This window comes from Bicyclus anynana, chromosome 8 (assembly GCF_947172395.1).
Source record: "Bicyclus anynana chromosome 8, ilBicAnyn1.1, whole genome shotgun sequence".
NCBI classification, from domain to species: Eukaryota; Metazoa; Arthropoda; class Insecta; order Lepidoptera; family Nymphalidae; genus Bicyclus; species Bicyclus anynana.
In genome coordinates, this window is record NC_069090.1 from 10631685 (window position 1) to 10654812 (window position 23128).

Below are 23128 nucleotides of genomic sequence, written 5' to 3' on the forward strand. Positions count from 1 at the left end.
CCATCATCTAGTAGATTTTAGTCCAAGACCTTTAACAAGAGAGTTGTAGTTATAACTCTTGTTACAGGCATAAATTAATGATTGCATAATTTTAGTAAAATCTTTTAATACAAGGCATTTAAAATTATTATTATTCTAACAATATACCACGATGCCTGATTAACTACATGTTTAGCATCATAGGCACTCCTATCATAATAATGAATCTGAAAAAAACCTTAGACGGTAACGCCCTATATCGAAGTTTCCATACAAAAGACATCAACGTCGTCCCGTTGGCGTCCTTTGTTGGCGGTACCGCCTACCGGCCTTTTACCGTCTGGAATTTCATTGAGGAAGTATTTGTGTATGTCCTCGTAATCATCTAGGCTTAAATTAGACATTGTTATATTGACAATTTTATTATACATCTAAAAGTTATATGTGTATAGGGAAAAGCGACGTATTCATGGAATCTCTGATATGTACTTACTATTTATATACCAGTAAATTATATTGAAAAAGACAATGCATCAATATTAGGAATAGACAATTGCAATTAAAATTAGAAAGCTTTAAGTAATTTTGGATAATGTTTGAGATGAAATTATTTAAAAAAAGATTAGGTATTGCTCAAGTTAAGCTAGCTAAATAACGCATTAGAAAACCAAATAAAAAAATGCTACCAATAACACAAAATACATGGCAATTACACCACAAATTTTACGCAAGAATAAATGTGTGTTGGTACTAACTGTATGAATTATTGGGAATAGCCCTGACCTTGGGATAGATCATCCCCAAATCACCCTTATCATACGTCAAAACGCATCACAATTAAAATTACGGCATTGCACTTGCCAATTAATTGTTTCCAATTACGACTTACCTAGCGGGGTTTTACATATATAAGGGCGCGGGCTTCGAACCACAGCATTCTGACTTTTGAAGTGGTGGTGAACACACGCTTAGGCGAAATTCTCTTAGCGAGTACTGACTCCCAGTAGCGCTTAGTTAGTTCGTTTGAGATCTCCCAACCTTAGTTATAAAAACAATAATCATGCAGTCAATGGTGAGTTTGTGTTTGATTTATATTTTTCTCGTACGGCTCTATAATCTCGAAAAATCGTAATAAGTAAACAAAAAAAATAATTGTATGAAATTGTATCAAAATTTCCATTTGTTACATAAATTAACGTTTTTTTGATTCATTATTATTTGAAACACTTTCTTTTTTGCGCCTACGAACAACGTCTAAAATATTTTTTTACATGGTAATACAATGAAAGTAAAACACAATGATACAAAGTTACAATGATAATATACAATTATGTAAATAATTATAAATTAAGATAGAACACAGATAATCTTAGAAATGTACAATTGCAATAAAATTAGCATAAGTGTGTCATAAATTGTAATCAAACTCAGTTTAGAGTAAAATCGTGGTCAGTTCAGACAAATTTGCTAAACTATTTACATAAACCACGTATTAAGAAAATTGATACTCTTGCGGACAAATATATATAATATTTGAATCTGTAACAAACACTAATAAAATAAAAAAAGAACAAATAACGATCACTATCAGATTTCAATTAGTTTTTAATTTCTCAATTATTTTATTTGTCTTCTTTTTTAAGTTTTAACAATGTTAATATAAAAATATAATACAAAACACTATTAAAATCAATTAGTTTTGTTATTAATTAATATTATTAAATAGTTCATCCGTAACTATGCTTTATGGTGTGCAAGAAGCGTTTTCGGAATATCACCAAAAATTCTTCCTAACAAAAGGAATGAGAAAGCGATAAGTTTATAGTTATTTATACTTTGACTTTTCCGATATTTAAATTCCGCTACTTGGGGAGGAGAGAAATCTAATAACTCAAATATCATGAAATAAGGTCCAGGTGTTCTTGCGTTATACAAAACGAGAGAATTTATTTTAAGAAGTTTGTATCTTTGTCAGAAGCAGTATTTAAAACTTACGTACCGTTTATACTCCTACTCCAAGAGTTTAAGTAGACACAACGCAAAATCATGTACATAGTCGTATTTAGAAGTTTCTAGTAATTTATAACAAAGCAACCCTTAAAGTTTGATCTTCAACGGTGTATTTCAAGGGGTTGCTGCAAAGCTAAATAGTTCAAACTTCACTTTTGACGGCCTCCGTGGTGCAGTGGGATGCGCGGTGGATTTACGTGACGGAGGTCCTGGGTTCGATCCCCGGCTGGGCTGATTGAGGTTTTCTTAATTGGTCTAGGTCTGGCTAATGAAGGCTTCAGCCGTGGCTAGTTACCACCCTACATCAAAGATTTACCGTCAAGCGATTTAGCGTTCCGGTACGATGTCGTGTAGAAACCGTAAGGGGTATGGATTTTCATCCTACTCCTAACAAGTTAGCCCGCTTCCATCTTAGATTGCATCACCACTTACCATCAGGTGAGATTGTGGGCAAGGGCTAAATGGTAAAGAATTAAAAAAACCTTCATAAAATGATTTAGGTCTCGCTATCGCAGGCTCTAAGTCCAATAAAAATAGTGTAACTAATTCGACTTTGTTGTATATTACTAGAAACTTCTAAATACGACTATGTACAATGTTTTGCATTGTACCTATGTACTTAAACTTTTGGGGGCGGCATCTAGGCGGTTAGTGGAATCTACTTATGTTTTAAATATCGTGTCAAGGTTGATTTTAAGAGACAATGCATTTGAAGATTTAACAATTAATTCATGTAGATACATATCGGGCTGGAGTCGCCTACAAGATTGCATATTATCAATAATACACTTAGTCATTGTTTTTATAATAGTTTCATTTGCATTTTGGTTCAGAACTCCTCCTCTTAACAATTCTGTAAGGTTTCCAGTGAATATCTTCCAAGTCTTGGTAATCTAGCTATATACTGTTACATAAACATCAAAAGCCTATACGCTATCAGAGGGCCTAGTGGCAGTTTGATACTGTTACTATCGCGTTAACGTAAACGTGAATTTCTAAGGAATTACAACAACACCATATATTGGCACTACTGCACAACTGTTTTAATTCCCTGTAAATTTGCGTTTACGTTCACGCAATAGTAACAGTATGAAAACATTGAAAACTCCCACTAGGCACACAGAATAACTGATAGCGCCTGTATCTGGAACACTTATTTGCTTTAAGTCTATACCTAATTAGCAATATTTTTATTTGATTTATGTGTCGATTAATCGCTTTGCGATTACTTAAGAATATGTTTTAAATTTAATTAATTGAATAAACTTTTGTCGTACAACCCTGTTGATATTCCATTTTAAATTTCCTTGTAGTAGCTTTTTACTCAATCTATACAATCAGGTTAGTGCGTTAATTTCTTTCAAACGATTCGGTCAAGGTTGTACAGATGAATGGCAATAAGATCAATAAGCGGCGCAATCTATTTAAGTAGGCGAGTGAAAAACTGAAAAGCGTTGCGTAAGCCATGGGCGGGCGCGACGAGCGAGATGACCTCACGACTTAGTACGCAGCCTGCGCATCTTCTAGGTGGGCTGAATGTTTTAACATAATTGTTATATTGATACTGCATTAATATGGTTATGAAAGTTATCTTTTTGAGGCTTTCATTTCATTTCATGAGACTATCAATTTATATTTTAAGAATAACTCAAGACTTAAACATTTATATAATAAATTTAGGAACAATTCCATTTTTAATAATTTTAAAACATTTTAAAAGATTATTTTTACCCGCAAGAGAAGGGTGATAATTGACATTTGACTCGTCATAGAACCTTTTAGCAACATCTATTAGGTATGTATTGCATTTATGGTTTGGTGTTCACAAATTCAATGCGTATAAATGTAGAGAACATTACTAAATGACCTCTCGCAGTTTCACCCCTGTAATTCCAATTCCTGTGAGAATACGGGAATAAAATATATGCCTTGTCACTCACAAATAACGTGGCTTTCTATTGGTAAAAGAATTAAAAAAATTGGTTTAGTATATTTAGAGGTTGCCCTCGTAGACTCACAATATTAGTATAGATAAGAACTCAGATCAGTCGACTTTCCCCGATCATTATCAACCATTGCAACCGCAAAGTCGAACACATTGCGTTTGAGCGTGACGCGGGCAATAATGATTTATATCGCGAAATTTTACTTATAACCTTCGTAGTATTGACCCATTACCGCAACGCGTTAGTAACTGTGCATACATTTTCTTGATTTTTGGAACGTGAAACGAAACGACCCAATTTAGATAATGACTTATAAACAGGTACTAGACTGCCTATTAGTGTTTCGATTTCCTTGAAAACCTGTCCTTATTACAATACCTTTTGGCAAAATTTGTAGCATTCCCAATTTGAGTTTGCATTTTGCGTTCTTTGTTAGACAAGAAACCTTAATTTCAGTTTCGTTTGTGTGCTAGAGACAATCTTGGGTGTATGAAAAACAAAACTGATAAATTATTTAGAAAGGCATAGAGAACATTTTTTAGCAATCTAGATTAGACTAGCAGACTCCTTGTGGTTTCACCCGCGTAATTCATACTTATAATACTTATAACACTCACAAGTAACGAGGCTTTCTATTCGTAACAGAATTTTCAAAATCGGTTCAGTAGTTCCAGACTACCCCCTATAGCCTCACAAACTTTACCTCCATATAATATAGATGATACTCATGCACGCGTCAGTAACAATTTGGATCACTTAGGTCAAACTTAAGAACCTATTCCCTATGAAAATTCAGGTAAACAACCACAAATAGACCTTCAGAATACCATACCACTTCCCGCCCGCCCACTTCCTCTGTTGAGCAAGGCTGGTTGTGCACCAGTTCACTGAATGATAATTCCGAACCGTTGCAAAAGAGGCGCTTGCAACAGAATGCAAGGCGAGTCGATATGAAGTCCACGCCTTCAAATTATACACTTGCTTTGTTCTGCCCATGGAAAGATTTTATCATTTTCCTAACACAATACTCCAGTTTTACTCCAACAACCAAGTAACACGGGTAAATTGAATCTAGTGCACAATTTTATGCAGTCGTGATAGCCCAGTGGACATGACCTCTGCCTTCGAATCCGGTCCGCGGCTTGTACCTCCAATTTTTCAGTTGTGTGCATTTTAAGAAATTAAATATCACGTGTCTGAAACGGTGAAGGAAAAACATCGTGAGGAGAACTGCATACCTGAGAATTTTCTTAATTCTCTACGTGGGTGAAGTCTGCCAATCCGCATTGGGCCAGTGGTGGACCCTCTCATTCTCTGAAGAGCCTCGTGCTCAGCAGTGAGCCGAATATGGGTTGTTAATGATGATGATTACATTTGCCTAGCTTCATTTTTGTAACAAAAGTACATGCGTGCGGTATATTTCTTTATTCAAATGTAACCTACTTTTGTCATTTAATTTATAAAGGTACTTCACTTGATTAATATGGAACGTATCCGGAATATCGATAATAGTCCATTAAATCCAATTTACGCAAAATTAGTAGAAGCAGTGACTAATACAAGCGATTAAGTTTAAAGTCATAAATGCGAATGATCAAGGTGACTTGATAATGTTTTACAGAATTCGTAGCATTTCCAAATGTCAAAGGATCTGGCCCAAATGTTGCTCCCACGTTGCTCCTAAGTATAATGGGAACGAGATCGACCTTTCTGACCGGCCATGGCTATTCAATTGGCATTTCACAATAGTCAATTGTTTATGATACATGAGCGGTCAAGATCTTTTAGTTGGAAAGTTTCTTAAAATCGATATCTCTTTATAACATTTTTTTTCAAGTAAAATTAAATTGAATATCACGCAACATGATGCCTATAATTTTAAATGAGTAACGTTTATAAAAAAATAATGCAGAATGTCAAGTTTGAAATTCTAAATCATCATCACATATTAAATAATTTATCCCGCTTAATTCAAAATTAATATAACAAAAATTTCATCTGTAATTGGTTTCACTTTTTGAACTTCAACGCGTGAATAGACTTATGCATAAAACATGCATCTATTGCTTATTCGCTTAGATTAATACTCGTATGTATAGCAATTTACTCAAAGCCCAACTCTACTATATATAACAAAGTAAAATTTTATATTTACTTTATGTTCCCTTCTCTAGTTTTCTTAGTAAAATGATTTCGAATCGTTCATGAAAGAATTTTCACCAGTAGGTGAGTGATTATTACAATTATTAAAAATATTCAAATTTTAGTATTAGGTATGCACTCTAGTTAACTGCGTACTTAATTTGCTATGGAATATTCAGTTTTAAGTAAAAAAAAACGCAATTATAATTGCTGTAATATAAAATGAATATTTATGAAATTGTAACTAAGTAAAGTTAAAACACTAATGTTTATATAATTTGAAATATTAATACAGTAGAGAATGAGATCAAACATAATACTTATAGGTATAGCCGTGATAGCCCAGTGGATATAACCTCTGCCTCTGATTCCGGAGGGTGTGGGTTCGAATCCGGCCCGGGGCATGCACCTCCAACTTTTCAGTTGTGTGCATTTTAAGAAATTAAATATCACGTGTCTCAATCGGTGAAGGAGAACATCGTGAGGAAACCTGCATACCAGAGAATTATCTTAATTTTCTGCGTGTGTGAAGTCTGCCAATCCGCATTGGGCCAGCGTGGTGGACTATTGGCCTAACCCCTCTCATTCTGAGAGGAGACTCGAGCTCAGCAGTGAGCCGAATATGGGTTGATGACGACGATATTAGGTACATACATATTTGGTACATTGTTTAAATTATGCGTAGATCTATCTTCCGTGTGAATGAAATAATGTTATTAAGTCAATATAGTAATTTTGATATTACTACAATACTCTCAATACAGTTACTCCTAATCTAGTTTTAAAAGTATAATGGAGAATGAAGCGACATTTCTTACACGTTTTTGTTATTACCAATTCGTTTTAGTTTTGCAACAACTCTAGTACAAAATCGATCAGACTTGTCTATATTAGTGTACGATATAATCTGTCTACACGTTGTATTTGTTTGCTCTTTAGCTATCGCTTCATAGGCACTAGAGTATTAAAAATAATCATTGTTCTTTTTGCCACAATCTTTTTAAATTTAGCTGCTTAGACATGTAAACCTTTGTCAGTACCTACAAAAACAATCAACCTAAGGAAACCTAAACTTTCCTTTTCGGAAGATGTAGAGTAGATCAATGGTTTTATTTTACTAAACACATTAAATAATTTAACGATACCTTATATATTTAGTTTCTTTTGAGTATTACTTATTTATATCTTTAAAGATACTAATACTAGTTAACGTTATGCAACTATAAAGTATTGTAACTGTACTGCCGCGTAACTGTTTGTAAAAATTGTTAAAATCAGAACGAGATATCGTGTCGCCCGTACCTTGAAATGTAAAAAGCTGTGGTTTTCGTACGATATTGAAATTCCAATAAGTGCGTGCGGTTTATTTTGTAACAAAATATAGTTTCCAATTGAAACCCAAGTCTGTAACACAAGTTAATATAACTTGGCTTTTAATAGTGTTGTTAATGACTTTGTTGGTCTTATCGGCTTACTCTATCTAGGCGATAAAATTTGATAAATTGATTTAAAGCTAAACTTAATGCTTAGCGCCTTTATGTACGGTTGTAAAATTTCATACATTTTTTTGTATTATTTCCACGTACTTATCCGTAGTGATAAGTGATACACTAGAGCCGTGATAGCCCAGTAGATATGACCTCTGCCTCCGATTCCGGAGGGTGTGGGTTCGAATCCGGTCCGGAGCATGCACATGTCTTAAACGGTGAAGGAAAAACATTGTGAGGAAACCTGCATACCAGAGAATTTTCTTAATTCTATGCGTGTGTGAAGTCTGCCAAATCCGCATTGGGCCAGCGTGATGGACTATTGGCCTAACCCCTCTCATTCTGAGAGGAGACTCGAACTCAACAGTGAGCCGAACATGGGCTGATAGTGATGACTTATCACTAGAAATGTCTGGTCTTAAATGCAAATAGGTAGATCTATTACGTAAGAAATATAGTTCAAGATTTCTAGATTTATATTAAAGAGTTATTATTTTACCTGTTACGTGAACTTTCGTCGGCGTATAAATCGGTCAACGTACATAATTACCGGTAGATTTTGCTTCCCAGTTTATCTGTTATCACACTGCGGCCACACCTTTATCGCCTAAACTTGCTCTGATTATATGAATCACTTACAAACATTTACATAATGTTCGTTTAGTTCTGGAATTTATTTCGTTTATGCAAATCATTACAAGCTATGGCTACGTGGACGTGAAGGAAATATTAAGCTTTGTTATTAATTTATTAATGAATATGTCTGATTTTGCTTAAAATTGACAGGTCGCAATTTTATTTGGATCTAATTTTAACTTAGGTTTTGTAATTAGTCAGGAAACTGTTACTATTTTATCATATTTAGAGATACTAGTTACATTAGGATGTTCGCGCACATTTTAAATATTCATCCAATAAAACTACAAAACACAATAAGTAAAATTTCTCACTGTACAGAAATCAATGAATGAATTCATGACGTTTTCACCAACCTCCTACAATATAAACCGTATGTACCCACGTACCTCGAAAAAAAGCCATTCAAACCATTATCTGTTTTGGTAAATCATTTCGCAGACTTTGGAGATTTTCGATCTAACATTGCTACAAATACAAATGTCTAACGAATTAAATACACGCACATTTGATGTACCAAAAGATAATATTGTTAGCTATGTACAAATTTTCTCAATGGTTACAATTTTAATTTGAACCGTAATAAACCTACTTTGAAATTATTATCGTATTATCATGTTACGCTTACAAAAAAAATGTTCTCGTCACGTTTACGATTGCGCCGAATTTTTTAACTGTGTAACATTTTTACGACCATGTTTAGTATGAACATTTTGTGCGTACCAGTAACGTGACCCGTATATCGTAAGAATCACGGTATTATATGGGTCCGTTTTATTTTGGACGAATCTCTGCGAAATAGAAATTCGCTGATGGATGCTGGTGGCTCGAGACCATGGTGTTTAAAGTCCATGCAAAAGATCATGTCCAGTGGACGTCCATCGGCTTTTAATGATGATGATACGTAGTTGATGTCCCTTGGACTCGTACGTTTCGAATTTTTGTTTCTGATCCTCACTGCTAAATTATAGAATGCCCTTCCAGATTCCGTTTTCTCCCACATGGGTCTACTATACTAGTCAACAGTAGTCAAGGCATATCTTAAGCAAGCACGTTCCATTATAGGCTGTGCATCCTCTCAAGTAAATCGAAAAGAATACTGCACTTTACGATTCGATGGTCTTTCAAAATCCAAAGTTTTTATATTCCCGCCAACTGTATTCAAGGTAATAGACGGTTCTTTCTTTGAAGTAATTCAATTTATTGCGGTTAAGTGAACCGTGCCGTGAAACGATGACATCAAGAAAAAGCGTTTCAAAGAGACAGTTTTTTGTACTGACTAAAGAGGTCTACTTTTGAACAAATACGCGTGAAGATGTTTCTTACGAGTACGTCTTTTTTAATTTAGATTTTTTGTTATATCTGCTAGGTTAGATTTGATTTATTTGATTTTGAAAAATTGCAGCAGATGTATTGTGAAAGGCTTTATTTTTTAGGTACAACTAAAAGATAATAGTTTGTTTAAGATTTTCATTATTAAATTTGATTAGATTATTTAATATTATATATTATTTTATCCTCAATATATGTCATACTAAAATATAAAAGAATCATATTTCCGCAAAAACTCGTTGAGGGAATCAGATGATATTATCAACGACTTTTGAATAGCATTTCAACACAACTCTGATAGTGATTTACTTATTTATACACAGTCCCTTATTAAAAATAATGAATGATTAAAGAAGACCTTAAGACAAAAAAATGTATCATGTCATACTTAAAACCGAAAAGGTGAAATTCAATTAAGACAGACGTTCGATCTTTACAATTAAGTTCTTCTCCTTACAAGTCAGTTAATAATTGATATAAATCATTAATCTGTCGTGTTGACTTGAAGCAGCCATCAATAAATATAACAGCCTTGTCGGCATAGCTTGTCGGCTTCACATAACCCAATGCCCATATTAGTTGATCCACGCTATCGAGAAAAAGATTGATTACACCGATAGCTTACAAATTGTCGGTAAAAATACTTCACAAATTATCCCACGATCATAAAGTAATTAGGAATTATATAGGAATCTTAATATTTTCTGTTAAAGGTTAAAAATTATGAACTTTTCCACATAAAGGCAGTTTGTCTTTGTGTTTGGGATAGTATTTTTTTTATAAATTAATTACAATAAAATCATTGACGATGATGAACGATGTTAGACGTCATGGACGTTTAGAATAGCAGGTAAATAAACCTTCTAGATGATGAGATTGAGATGATATGAAGGCGCTGAGAAAGTCTGGTCTCAGGGTAGATTTGCGGGGTTATATGGGACTCATTTACCCACTCACTTCAATGACCACGAATACACACTTGGAGGACGTCCGGAACCTCTTGTAAATTTACCGATGTCTCCCTCTGCGCACACAACAAGCCCTGGGTCGCAAGGAAATTTGGGGATCGATACCTATTCCTACCTCTCGCGGGTTTGAGTCCAGCTTAACTGTGAAACTAATAAGGCTTTTAGAGGGACATAGACTTACCCACGTTGTCTATTGTTACAGATTATCCTTGCCGCTTCCCTGTGCCTCGCGCACGCATCCTACTACGCGGGCCCGCCAGCGCACATAGCACTGAGCGCTGACGGCAAGTACGTGCTCGACACGCCCGAAGTAGCGCACGCAAAGGCCGCTCACCTCGCGGCGCACGCGCAAGCCTCCACCTCGCACGGCGCCTGGGCGCCCGCCGGCGGTGCTTACCTCGCCGGGCCCGCGTACGGCTCCGGTGGACACTATGGTGCCCCTGCTGCTGGTAACTAACCTTATTTTTAAACTACAAAATTAAACCCTAAATATTGTAAAAAAAACTAGCAGACCCCCCGAGTTTTTACCTGCGTAGTTTCCGTTTCCGTGGGCATTGAAAATATATCTTTCTATTGGTTAGAGAATTTTAAAAACTGGCTCATTAGATCCAACCCCTGCCCTTACATTTTGATCACCCCTATAACCTTTACCTCTAGTAAATATGCGTATACTTATGTAACTTTACTTATGGATCACTATCTATTGATGGAAATTGTATTCAAAGTAGAGTAAAAGATTTAAGCATGACATACGTGCAGAGGCAGGGCAGTAAGAGAGTTAGCTCCAGTTCTGTGTACGCACTTTAATCACGGTCGTCATCAGACTATTAATCTAAAATGGTTCTAAGTAGAGTCTAGGTTCTAAGTACGTTTGGTTCATAGCATCAATTTAACTATCTATAGATACTCTATCAGTATAGCAATCGAAAACAAAAGTAGATAGAGGGATATTTATTGAATCATGTTGAAGTGCATCAGGATGGTAACGTACTTTAGTTCGTGCATTTTAGTACTTAAATCGATCGAAATTGGGTAACGCACTTATCTACTCTCAATTTTAGCGATCCATTTGTCTAAACTCAAACAAAGCATAGCCGTAGGTATTTATGTAACGCTCGCTATTGACATAAAGCTAGTTAGGACATAATTGAACTGTTGCAGACAATCAAAGTAAAAGTAAAAAGTTCGTAAATTGAAAGTTGCAGTGTGTTGATTGAACAAGCAATAGATTGCTTGTCACGTCTGTCACAACAGCAATTACAAATGACTGGATTAAGATTTCCAGATTATTAAATCGACTCAGACGTTATCGCTAAAGAAGTGTTGAGTTTTTTATGTCTTGTAATTAGATCCACAGAGTTAAAGCGTGTTATTGCTAGTAATATTTGTCTATAGTTTGGGGATATTGGAGAGTTATTTGTACCATAGGGATGATCTGATGTTGACAATGATAGTGGAGTGTCCACAGGAATTCCTTACCAATCTACATAACTCTATTTGTTTGCATGTGCCATCTATCCCTAAATGCTGATCAGGTGTTAATTGCGAATCCTAAAGAAGGCATTAACGATATCTTACCAATACGCTTTGGGTATAAGCGCAGAATTTGATGATAGAACCATATGGCTACTACATGAAATACAACAGCAGACTTATGTCAACCTAAACCTTTCGACTGCTTTTGGTGGAGCATAGCGAAAATTAATTGTCAATGTCAATTGTCAAAAACGCTAAGTAACGCCTGGAACTATTCAATATTAATTTACCTTTACCTGTTCCCAGGTCTCCACAAATACGGCCCCGCCCCCCTCGCCCACGACGGTCGCGTCATCGACACCCCCGAGGTCGCCCACCTAAAGGCCGCTCACATCTCCGCTCACGCCGCGGAAGCAGCTAAGGCCGCTCACGGCGGATACGCCGGCGTTGGCGCTGGATACGGCGCTGGTGCTGGATACGGAGCTGGATACGGCGCTGGAGTCGGCGCTGGCTACGGCGCTGGCTACGCTGGCAACTACGGCAAATGGACCGGCCCTCAAGCGCACATCCAACTCACCCACGACGGACAGTACGTCGTAGACACGCCCGAGGTCCAACACGCGCGCGCGTCTCACTTCGCCCAGTTCGCCCATGCCGCGCAAGCCGCCGCCTCCGCGCCCGAAGAGCCCTGGGACGCCCACAGCGCCCACGGTGCCCACGGCTGGCACTAAATCTACCTCCGATTCGGCCCCCGCACTGCCTGTGAAACTATTTTTTATACAAAAGTGAATAAAAAACCAAAAAAAAATGTTAAGCTGTATAAAGTATGACCGACGTGGATAGCGACGCTAGAGGGAGTTTTGTACCTAACTAATGTAATAAAAATCTTATAATGTTACATAACTACCGTTTTTCTTTATTTAATTTAAATATAACCCTTCTTTTATAGGAATATCTCTAACGTTTATGTTTTGAAAGTTGAAACAGATTAGGTAGGAATTTTAAATACTTTTAATAATTACAGATTAATTAAAATTTTATAATCTCCACCAAATTAATTCAAATAAACGTAGATGCTTGTCATTCATTTACGAAAGTACTCAATAATAATTTACCTAATATTTTTTTCTAACAATAAGACAAAAATATTTTCTAAAGATAAATTTATTAAACAAAATTGTTATCAAGTTATCTACATAACATTAGTAAATAATATCAAAGTAGGGTATAGTAGTAAGTATACGAGTAGGTATATCAAAAATTCCACGGGGTCAAGTATTTATTTTAAATCTCATACTTGCTTGGAAAAGTTACTTTGGCCCAGTCATATAAGCAAGCAAAAGTCGTTTTTACAGCTTAGATGGGCAAAAATTCTTTCCGCCTTCACGGGAAAAGTAACTTTTTAACACATTCACTGCTTAAGATATTATTAAAATAATTAGGCAGAAACCAAATTTTTTTAAGGCGTATTTTGATTAAGTATATAGGTATGTTTAAAAATATGGATGAAAGTATATTGTTATTATTATTTTTTTAATAAAAAATAACCTTTTTCGGATCCGAGTGTTAGGCACATAGCGCGCCAGGTGCCGGTCACTCGGATCCGAGCGTAAGGGACAGCAATGGTTGGAATGGAACTACTCCACAGATTTCGATAATTCTTTTACATTTTAAATGCTATATTATCCCTAAGTAACATAGGGATATAGATAGTAAATAAAATATAATGCGCATTTGAATAATTATTTATTGAGGAAGACATTCATAAATCTGAGCGATACAATAATATTTATCAAAAATCAAATCAAAGCCATACAATCAAAAGTATCAGTACGTAATAATTATAAGTTTAATTGAAAACTTGTCACAGAATAAAGGTGAGTCACTCACATAAAGGTACAAAGGAATAAAAAATATTCTGAAAATTTTAACCACATAGGTAACAAAACAATAAAATTTAATGAAAACAATTATGAATGTGCTAGGCAGAAACATTTTGTACAGAAACCTGGAGAACCTTCACATTGCTTACATTCATAAATTGTTTGCACCCTTTTTTTCTGTGATTTGCAACCTTTGCATTCTTTTCGGACCACTTCGATAGTTTGTTTCGTGACTCTTCCTACTGTCTTAACTCTCGTCCGGGTCTTTTCTATTTTTGTGAGTTCGTGTTTCACTTTCAAAACATTGCGTCGATTTACATCATTAGGATCAGGTAAAAGCTTCTCCAGTATCTTCATACGGAAATCATATAGATTTAATTTGTCATTCGCCGAAAATGTATTGTACAAGTGCAATGCATTAGTAAGGCTCATTTGCAGCATATGCACAAACAGCTTCTTGTACCAACGCAGCGTCTTCCTTTGGACTGGATAGTATGCCAACATCTGATCTTGAAGATCAACACCCGACATAAAATTATTGTAATGAACGATTGCCATTGGTTTCACTACTATAGATCCTCTTTTGGAAGTAGTCTCCATCATCTCACTACCGTGTTCTGTAGAAATATACAGAACGTATCGCTTATCCCTCCATTTTCCGACATGAACGCCGTTCAAGAACAAGGATTTGTTTTCTCCCTTTTCCAGTGAAACAGAGCCAATTTCGACGGGATTATCTTTCCTGTTTTTTCTTAACGTTCCTGTGCAGTATGTCTGTCGATCTAGCAATTTCACAGCCAGGCCATAAGAATTATAATAATTATCCATGTATACATGATGGCCACAGTCCAGTCTCTCTTCTAGTAGTTTGAAGACAATCTTACTACTATGTCCTTGCCCTGATGTCTCATCATTAGCACCGGCGTAAACTTGAAATTTCAAGACCGTACCATCTGGTTCTGCTAAAACATAGAGTTTAATGCCATATTTATGCCGTTTGTTTTTTATATATTGTCGGAACAGCAACCGACCGCGCCACAATACCATGGACTCATCCAATGATAGCTCTTTACCTGGACAGTAAATAGTTTTCATTTTATTGTTAAAATGATCCATGAATGGTCGGATTTTATTGAGACGGTCTTCTTCACTGGTTACAGACGTAAAGTGTAGGCATCGTAAAATAAGTAAAAAACGATTTCGTGACATGAATTGTCCGAAGCATGGAATATTAAACAAATAGTGTCGTTTCCAATAATCACTTAAACGGTTTAGTCGAATTGTTCCTGTGTGAAGAAGGAGTCCTAAAAATGTCAGCAGTTCTTCCTTTGTTAAATCTTTCCAAGATTTTATTCTGGAGTTTTGTTTGACGTTTTGTGCATTACCGACTCTTATTGCGTTCGCGTTGGTCTCGCGAACTATAAGATCTAACAACTCGTCATCAATCATTAGTCGGAATGCTTCGTAAGGATCAGTTGGAGGCGGCACTAAGAGTTCCTGTTCCTTAGTAAACTCTAAGCTTTTCATGGAGCTTGGATCACTGCTCCAGGTGGTAGTGGCTCCTTGACCAGAGGGTGAGTTATTGGGTGATAGATAAAAATCATCGGGTAAGTCTGGAGTACGACTTCCAGATCTCCGAACAGCCATAATTGATGGAGAGACGTCATCACGTTCTGGCGAAAGGTTGGGGGTGATCGCATCGGATCTCAGAAGAGATACGCTAGGTGTTGAACTGGTAGGGTTAATTGGTATATCCGGCAAAAAATCTCCATAGTCCTGTACGATATTCGGCGATGTAGGACGGCAGTCAATTTCAGAATTGAATTCAAAGCTACCGTCTCCATCAAATTCCAGTAGTCGAGGCGCTGACTTCGATGCTGAGGAACTATTTAGATCTGGTAACTTCAACGATTGAGTAGAATTATTACGCGTGGGGCCATCCCTAAATGAAGGTCTTAATCGCTTACATTGAATGATAGCCCTTCCATCTGACTCACATAAACCACGTTTTGATGCAGATGAACTTGAAGGTTGAGGTGGTGGTACACAGCTGACTGTCTTTGAGGCAGGTGACCTTTAAATAAAATTAAATGGAATTAAGTACAATTTACTGTTATTATTGAGTTCAATCAATTTAATTTCATAATAAATATTTTTAAGCATTTTTTGATGGTAACTACACCTCTTTGAGACGGTTCAAAGCAATGAGGAATTTGGCTTTTGAGGCTTAGTGATTAAAGTGTCAAGGATGGAATCCTGAAGGAACGGGTTCGATTCCCACTCGGAGATTTCATTTTCCACATTGTTTTCAAATATTTATTGTCATGCGTTCATAACATCATTAGTTAGTCATACCTTGAAGGTTGAGCTAGTGGTATATGGCTTGTCGTCTTTGGGGCAGATGACCTTGAAGGTTGAGCTGGTGGTACACGGCTGGTCGTCTTTTGCTTCAGTCTAGTATCAAAGATACTATCATCACTGCCGCAACTAGAAGAGTCCTCTGAACTTGAAGAGTCTTCATCAGCTCTTTGAGAATACACATCCTCATCACTATAGTCAGACTCATAGTCATCACTTTGCCGACGCTTTTTTCTAGAACTACTCGTAGATTTACTTCCAGACGGTCCAGCCTTATTGTCCATTTTAGTGCAAAAATAGCTTTGATACGATCGTGTGTAAAAGTCACAATTACACTGTTATAATGAAACCAATACGCGTTTTCGTAAGTTGAATATGTTTCAGAGCGGTCGCGCAAACCAACATAAACTCACCTCAAACGCCGGCGGCTTACTGACTACTACAAAATGCACAGGCCGGTCACTCGGATCCGAGTGCGCGGCACCGCTACTATCCCCCCTCCCAACTCGGATCCGAGTAGTGAGCACTAAATGTGTTAAAATATAGAATTAATGTGGTTAGTCCTTGAAGTATAAAAGTTTAGTTATTTATTTGTTTATTAAAGAAATCATTCATTTCTATTTTATTAAATGGATAAATATTAATTTGTAAATAATAATAGAAAATATTATACAGAAATATTCTCTATTTAAGAAAAAAATTGAATAGGATGTCTGGTCACCCACCATTGCCTGCAGTACTCGTATCGCAGAGAGAACTAATAATATTAGTTATGCTAGGGAGAAAAATTGATTTTTACTTATTGAATACGGAGCAAGAGATTGAACCACGAACGAAGCGAGGGGTTCAAAAACGAATCCTGAGCGTAGCGAGGTATTTAAGAGCACAAGAGTAAATGAATTTTAAACAAAGCTATAAACAACACAAAATATTTCATCTCCATACTAGTACTTTTGTTGTTTGGGCAGTGAATTTACATGATGGAGATCCAGGGTTCGATTTCTGGCTAGGCCGATTGAGGTTTTCTTAATTGGTCCAGGTCTGGTTGGTGGTAAGCTTGGGCCTTGGCTAATTACCATTCTACCGGCAAAAAAGTCTGAAATGCGATGAAAATGTAATACTAATCAATAAAAAACTATTGGAAAAAGAATTCCATGTTTTTAAAATAAAATTAATTTGAAATTAGAATGCTCAGCCAAACAAAAAGTCGATTTTAAATTTTTTCAGTTATAATTTGAAAAGGCAACTTACTTTTGTTACAAGAATCATGTAATATATTTTCATGAAAATGTCAAAATTAAGTATTATATTTTAATTAGGCTTTGATTCGATAAGTTTAGAAGCACTTTTGAAACGTTAGGTTAAATGTTATTTGATAATGGTGTTTATTAAAGTCGAAAACTTGAAATTAAAGTTACGAGGGTCCCAATAAACCGATCAACCGTTTGCTATACCAAGGTATACTTAGTAAGATGCACTGTTTTGCGTTTACGTATGAAGAGAAATAAATAGCAATGCTGTTCAGACAGAACGCAGCCTATTAGAAATTATCTTTTGCGCTACGGATTTTGAGAATCCTATTCGAACACTGGGTCAGGTTATGAAACTTTGAGTTTTTATTCAATAGATTTCCAGTAGCAGCCTGAAGTAAGAAAATTTATGGGACATCGCCCCTGCCTTGGAAAACATCAGTCCATCTAGCCATCAGTTCTGCTATTCACTAACTTTATTGAGTAACTTTAGTAGATAAAAACGAAATTTACCAACTAGCTACTTAGGTCACATGATTTTGTATTGACTGAATTTATTGGTAACTGCAACGATATTTTTATAACTTCGACAGTGTGAGTTTCGACCTCGTATCTCGCTCTCTAAAAAAAAGAGAAATAGAGGTGAATTCGAAACTTGCACTTGCGTGTTATACTAAACATCGTTACTGAATAGCCCTCCTGTCTCCTGATCAAAATTACTAACTATAGTGTGTTTGCTATTGTGATTTACACGTACGTTAACTTTTCTTTAAGGAATACAAAATTATTATTATTATTATTGATTTGATGTCTATTATTTTAGGTGGCTAATAGACCGTAGAAGTTAATGAATAGGACCGCTGGACATATCATATTTTAACATCTGTTAGTGACAGATACTTTTAGACTCAGTACCGATCCAACGAGTAACTCCTAAGCCCAATCCACATTGGATCAACGTGGTGGATCAATTTTGGCCCTGCAGTGGGTCATTATAAAATAAAGCCATATGGTGGTGCTGTAGAAAGCCTTACCTGAAAGTTCTTATTCTAATTTTGTTGTAAGAAAGCTTTTTATATAAATAGCAAATAAAAGCAAGTTTAATATTGCTATTTACATTTCTGATAAATTAAATATAAAATCCGCGACACGAAACAAGTCAACAAACAAGGTTTTTGTTCTTGTTCTCATTAGTGTAAGGCGCTGTCAATTTTAGGTCAGGTTTTACCCGCAGGACTTCTTTTGTGGCGCGTGTCTAGTTTAGGTATCCGTAAAAGTGCCTTGTAGAAATACTTAGCATTGGCTAACTTGTGATATATTGCATCCGTAAATAATTCGTGTATGATTACGGTCACCCATATCATATGGGGATAAAATATAGCCTGTTACTCGGCGACGATGTAGTAGTTTTTGAGATAATGTGTCACAAACAAACAGAAAAAAAATACAATCGTTCGTCTTTGTAATATTAGTTTAGATATTAATGATACAATATTTTTTATTAAATTTAGTGTACAAAAGGTTTACCTAATATAATTCTTTTAATATAGATAAGTAATGTTAATTTACAATTTGACTCTTACATTACTTATTTAATATAAATGCTCGTGTGTGTATGATATATAACATGAGTGAAAATAGATTTTACCCTGGATAGGATACATAGGCATACTGGAAAAATTCGTGGTTCCATGGGATTTGTGATGAAACTGAATTACTTTTAGTAACTGAATTCACTTGTAAGAAAAGGGATTTTTCTTTCAAGAAAAATCTTATTAGCAGTCTGGAGTTGCGATGTTGGCTGTGTTGTTCCACCCCTGTGCCTCGGAGAGCACGTTAAGCGGTTGGTCCTGCGCCTGATCTTTCACTAATCGTGTCGATCTGCCGTCCCATCGGACTATGAGAGTGAGTGCACCTGTGCTTGTGCAAACACTTGTGTACTAAAATATCTCCTGCGTACGTGGTTAATCTCGCCATGAGACTGGCTGCCGTGGCCGAAAAAGAATCAATTCGGTCGGGAGTATTATTATTGTAAGTTTTAGGTTTGTGTATCTTTTTAAACGTTATAGATACTATCCATTCGAGTAAAGTTGATTTCGAAAAAAATACAGTTACTTATGGTACTAAGTGCAAAAAAAAATTCATCGTTTGATATTTGGACGTAGTTACGCGTTTATGCATCACTTTGGTTATTTCGCAAAATTATTCTAGATACATTATTTAAACGAAAAAAATATTTATGAATCGTTTAGTTAAAAATGTTTCAGAAGGTTTTCCTTTTACTTTTCTTTAAAAGCATTGCTATGTATTGTATAACTTGAGAAATGTTGAGCTATATATAATGTTGAGCTATATGCTTTATACCAATGCAGGGTGTAAAAGAGGAACAATTGTCATAAAATTATCATACTTGCGATATATTCAAACGTGTTAATAACTAATAATTAGTAAATATATATTATTCATAACGAGTAGCGCTGCTTGACTGAGCCTAATTTTTTATAAAGAATCAAAACTCGAGCCAATTTAACCTTATGCAAATACCATGAAACAAAAGACGCACGAAACGTCTAGGTCAGTCGCACGGGCTTTATGGGTTATATTTATGACGTGATTTCAAATACCTAATTACTTTATTAGTTCCTAATTGAGGGTTTAAAAGTAAATGAGTTTATAAAATAATTGCAGTTAATAGGTATAAAAGGTTAGCTTACCTAATTGTTTAAAATGCAAAAATTGCGGTTTACCAGCTACCTCGGTAGGCAGTTTGATGTGTTTTCCTAAATATGTATTATTTGTATTTGTGTATTCTTCCATTATCCAGTACATAGTCTAGTCTAAATTAAATCCTATTAGATCAAAATAGGACTGAATTGAGAAATTGTTTTGCTGCTTTTGTATAAATTACATATATACTATGCACAAAAATTAAGGGAGCAGAAAAAAAATCCATATTTTTGGGGGATTTTCAACAGGCTGTAACTTATACAAAAATGGTCGTACAGCAAAAAAAAAAAAGCAAATTGTAGCTCTAAGTGTTTAGTTTTTGGATCTGAGTTTGAAATTTTTTTTTTTAAAATATTTTTCGAGTAATCATAAGAAAACCACCGTAAAAAAAATTTCGAAATTTTTTGGTTTTTTTTTAAATCTACGGACGTGGAAAAAATTTTTTCGACGCAACCTCCATATGGACCGGATAGCTTGTTTATTCAGATTTAATTTAGTTTTTTTTAAATTTTAAATGAAATTTTAAATTTCCTTTAATTTTTTCAAAAATTCGATCATGTGGGAAAAAAAAACGGTTGGCTGGATTTTGAAAAGATTAAAGGAGCAAGAATTTCGCTCTGAAAATGTCATAATTTTTATCAAAAATGAAAAAAAAATTTTTTTTTCAAAAAATTCGATCAAGTGGGAAAAAAAAACGGTTGGCTGGATTTTGAAAAAATTAAAGGAGCAAGAATTTCGCTCTGAAAATGTCATTTTTTTTTCTTAAATTTTTCAAGTCCCTAATACAGAATTGAGAGAAAAATGAAAAAAAATTTTTTTTTTCATTTTTGATAAAAATTATGACATTTTCAGAGCGAAATTCTTGCTCCTTTAATTTTTTCAAAAATTCGATCAAGTGGGAAAAAAAACGGTTGGCTGGATTGAATTGAAACTTTGTAGGGTTTTTGTGGGTATATTGAACAGTAAAAGGCACACTTAACGTCAGTGGTTTCCGCAATATTTTTGATTGGGCGCTTGATTTCCAAAAAACGACAAAAAGCCCTTTTTTGGATGCTTTTTCAAATTCATGTAATGATTGAAAAAAAATTTTTTTTTCAAAATTCAATTGCCAATCCTTGTAGAGATTTTATTCAAGTTTTTAAAACCAACCTCGAAATTTCTGTGCGATCATTGGTTGCTGACATATTGGTAATCAAAGACAAAATGATCTTTTTCCATTCAAACATCGATATCTCAGCGAGAAATGCTCGTATCGAGATTTAAAAAAAAGGAAATTAAATCTGAATAAACAAGCTATCCGGTCCATATAGAGGTTGAGTCGAAAAAATTTTTTCCACGTCCGTAGATTAAAGAAAAAAACAAAAAAAATTTCGAAAATTTTTTTTACGGTGGTTTTCTTATGATTACTCGAAAAATATTTTCAAAAAAAAATTTTCAAACTCAGATCCAAAAACTAAACACTTAGAGCTACAATTTGCTTTTTTTTTTTTTGCTGTACGACCATTTTTGTATAAGTTACAGCCTGTTGAAAATCCCCCAAAAATTTGGATTTTTTTTCTGCTCCCTTAATTTTTGTGCATAGTATATATTTGTAGCTATCATGCATAGACTAATTGACTATGGAGTTGCATCGCACACAAATTCACCTACAAAATTGTCTGACATTTTTTTTAGGGGGACGATAAAATATTTTAACACCAATAATTAATATATTTTGTATCCTTACACTACACACAATAATAAATTTAATTTTTACACGCACTAATTCCAATAATAATTTAGTCTCGTTACATTGAATATAAGATTACTTGATCGAAGATTTGTTGTTACGGCTGAAGAATCGATTGGTAGATACCCTATAGTTTGTATTACAAGTTAGAAATACATAGAAATATAACGTAACTTCATCTTTTAGTAAAATAGACATTTAACTACGCAAACCGCCATTTTAGGGAGCTCTTTGGATACAGAAAACGATTACAACAATGAAACATCGCCTCTATAGAAACAGTTTCAAGATCGTTGATCATACACTACGATAGAGGGGTAACGAGTCAGGTCTTCTTGTCTTTTTATGTGACATAAAAATTAAATAAAATGAAAAAGGATTAGCTGTTTAAAAACAAGTAGGTAAAACGTGACGTGTTATTTTTGTTCAAGCGTCATTATTACTAGGTTTATTAGAATTATACATAATCCGGGTGTCTATGCATGATGTTGCAAAATACTAATAATAATCATCATCACGAAATATCCAAGTTTTCCCATGGTTTTCCCGTATCATTCAGAGCACCGGTGTCTGTAAGAAGTCTATCTATCCATGTTTTATTTATCTATACTGATGTTATAAAGAAAACAAAAAGAATTTTTTTCTTGTATGTAACGAATATTTGAAAAATTATTTCACCAATAGAAAGCTACATTATTAGGGAGTAACGCGAGGTTCTGCTAATGCTAATAAATAACAGTTTCTTTTTCTAACAGGTTCAATATCTACTTATTTATTTCATGTTTTTCATCGTCATCAACCCATATTCGGCTCACTGCTGAGCTCGAGTCTCCTCTCAGAATGAGAGGGATAAGGCCAATAGTCCACCACGCTGGCCCAATGCGGATTGGCAGACTTCACACACGCAGAGAATTAAGATAATTCTCTGGTATGCAGGTTTCCTCACGATGTTTTCCTTCACCGATTGAGACACGTGATATTTAATTTCTTAAAATGCACACAACTGAAAAGTTGGAGGTGCATGCCCCGGACCGGATTCGAACCCACACCCTCCGGAATCGGAGGCAGAAGTTATATCCACTGGGCTATCACGGCTCTTATATCCACTGGGCTATCACGGCTCTTATATCCACTGGGCTATCACGTATATGTTTTTCATACTACCACAGAATACATACGTAAGTACAGAGTACAGAAATAGACAA

At 35.2% G+C, this 23128-nt stretch overlaps 2 protein-coding genes across 2 annotated transcripts; one reads left to right on the forward strand and one right to left on the reverse strand.

Annotated features, from left to right (window-relative positions):
* Positions 1 to 891: 891 nt before the first annotated feature.
* Positions 892 to 12879, forward strand: LOC112055213 (pupal cuticle protein). Its single transcript, XM_024095234.2, has 3 exons — positions 892 to 1051; positions 10703 to 10949; positions 12283 to 12879. The coding sequence occupies exons 1-3, from the start codon at positions 1040 to 1042 to the stop codon at positions 12705 to 12707; spliced, it is 684 nt and encodes a 227-aa protein (XP_023951002.1). The 5' UTR covers positions 892 to 1039; the 3' UTR covers positions 12708 to 12879.
* A 928-nt stretch (positions 12880 to 13807) lies between these two features.
* Positions 13808 to 16757, reverse strand: LOC112058084 (piggyBac transposable element-derived protein 4). The gene is made up of 2 exons (XM_024098762.2): positions 16215 to 16757; positions 13808 to 15933 (listed from the first exon to the last, which is right to left on the reverse strand). Exons 1-2 carry the CDS (start codon positions 16499 to 16501, stop codon positions 13947 to 13949), a joined length of 2274 nt encoding a protein of 757 aa, XP_023954530.1. The 5' UTR covers positions 16502 to 16757; the 3' UTR covers positions 13808 to 13946.
* Between the last annotated feature and the right edge of the window lie 6371 nt (positions 16758 to 23128).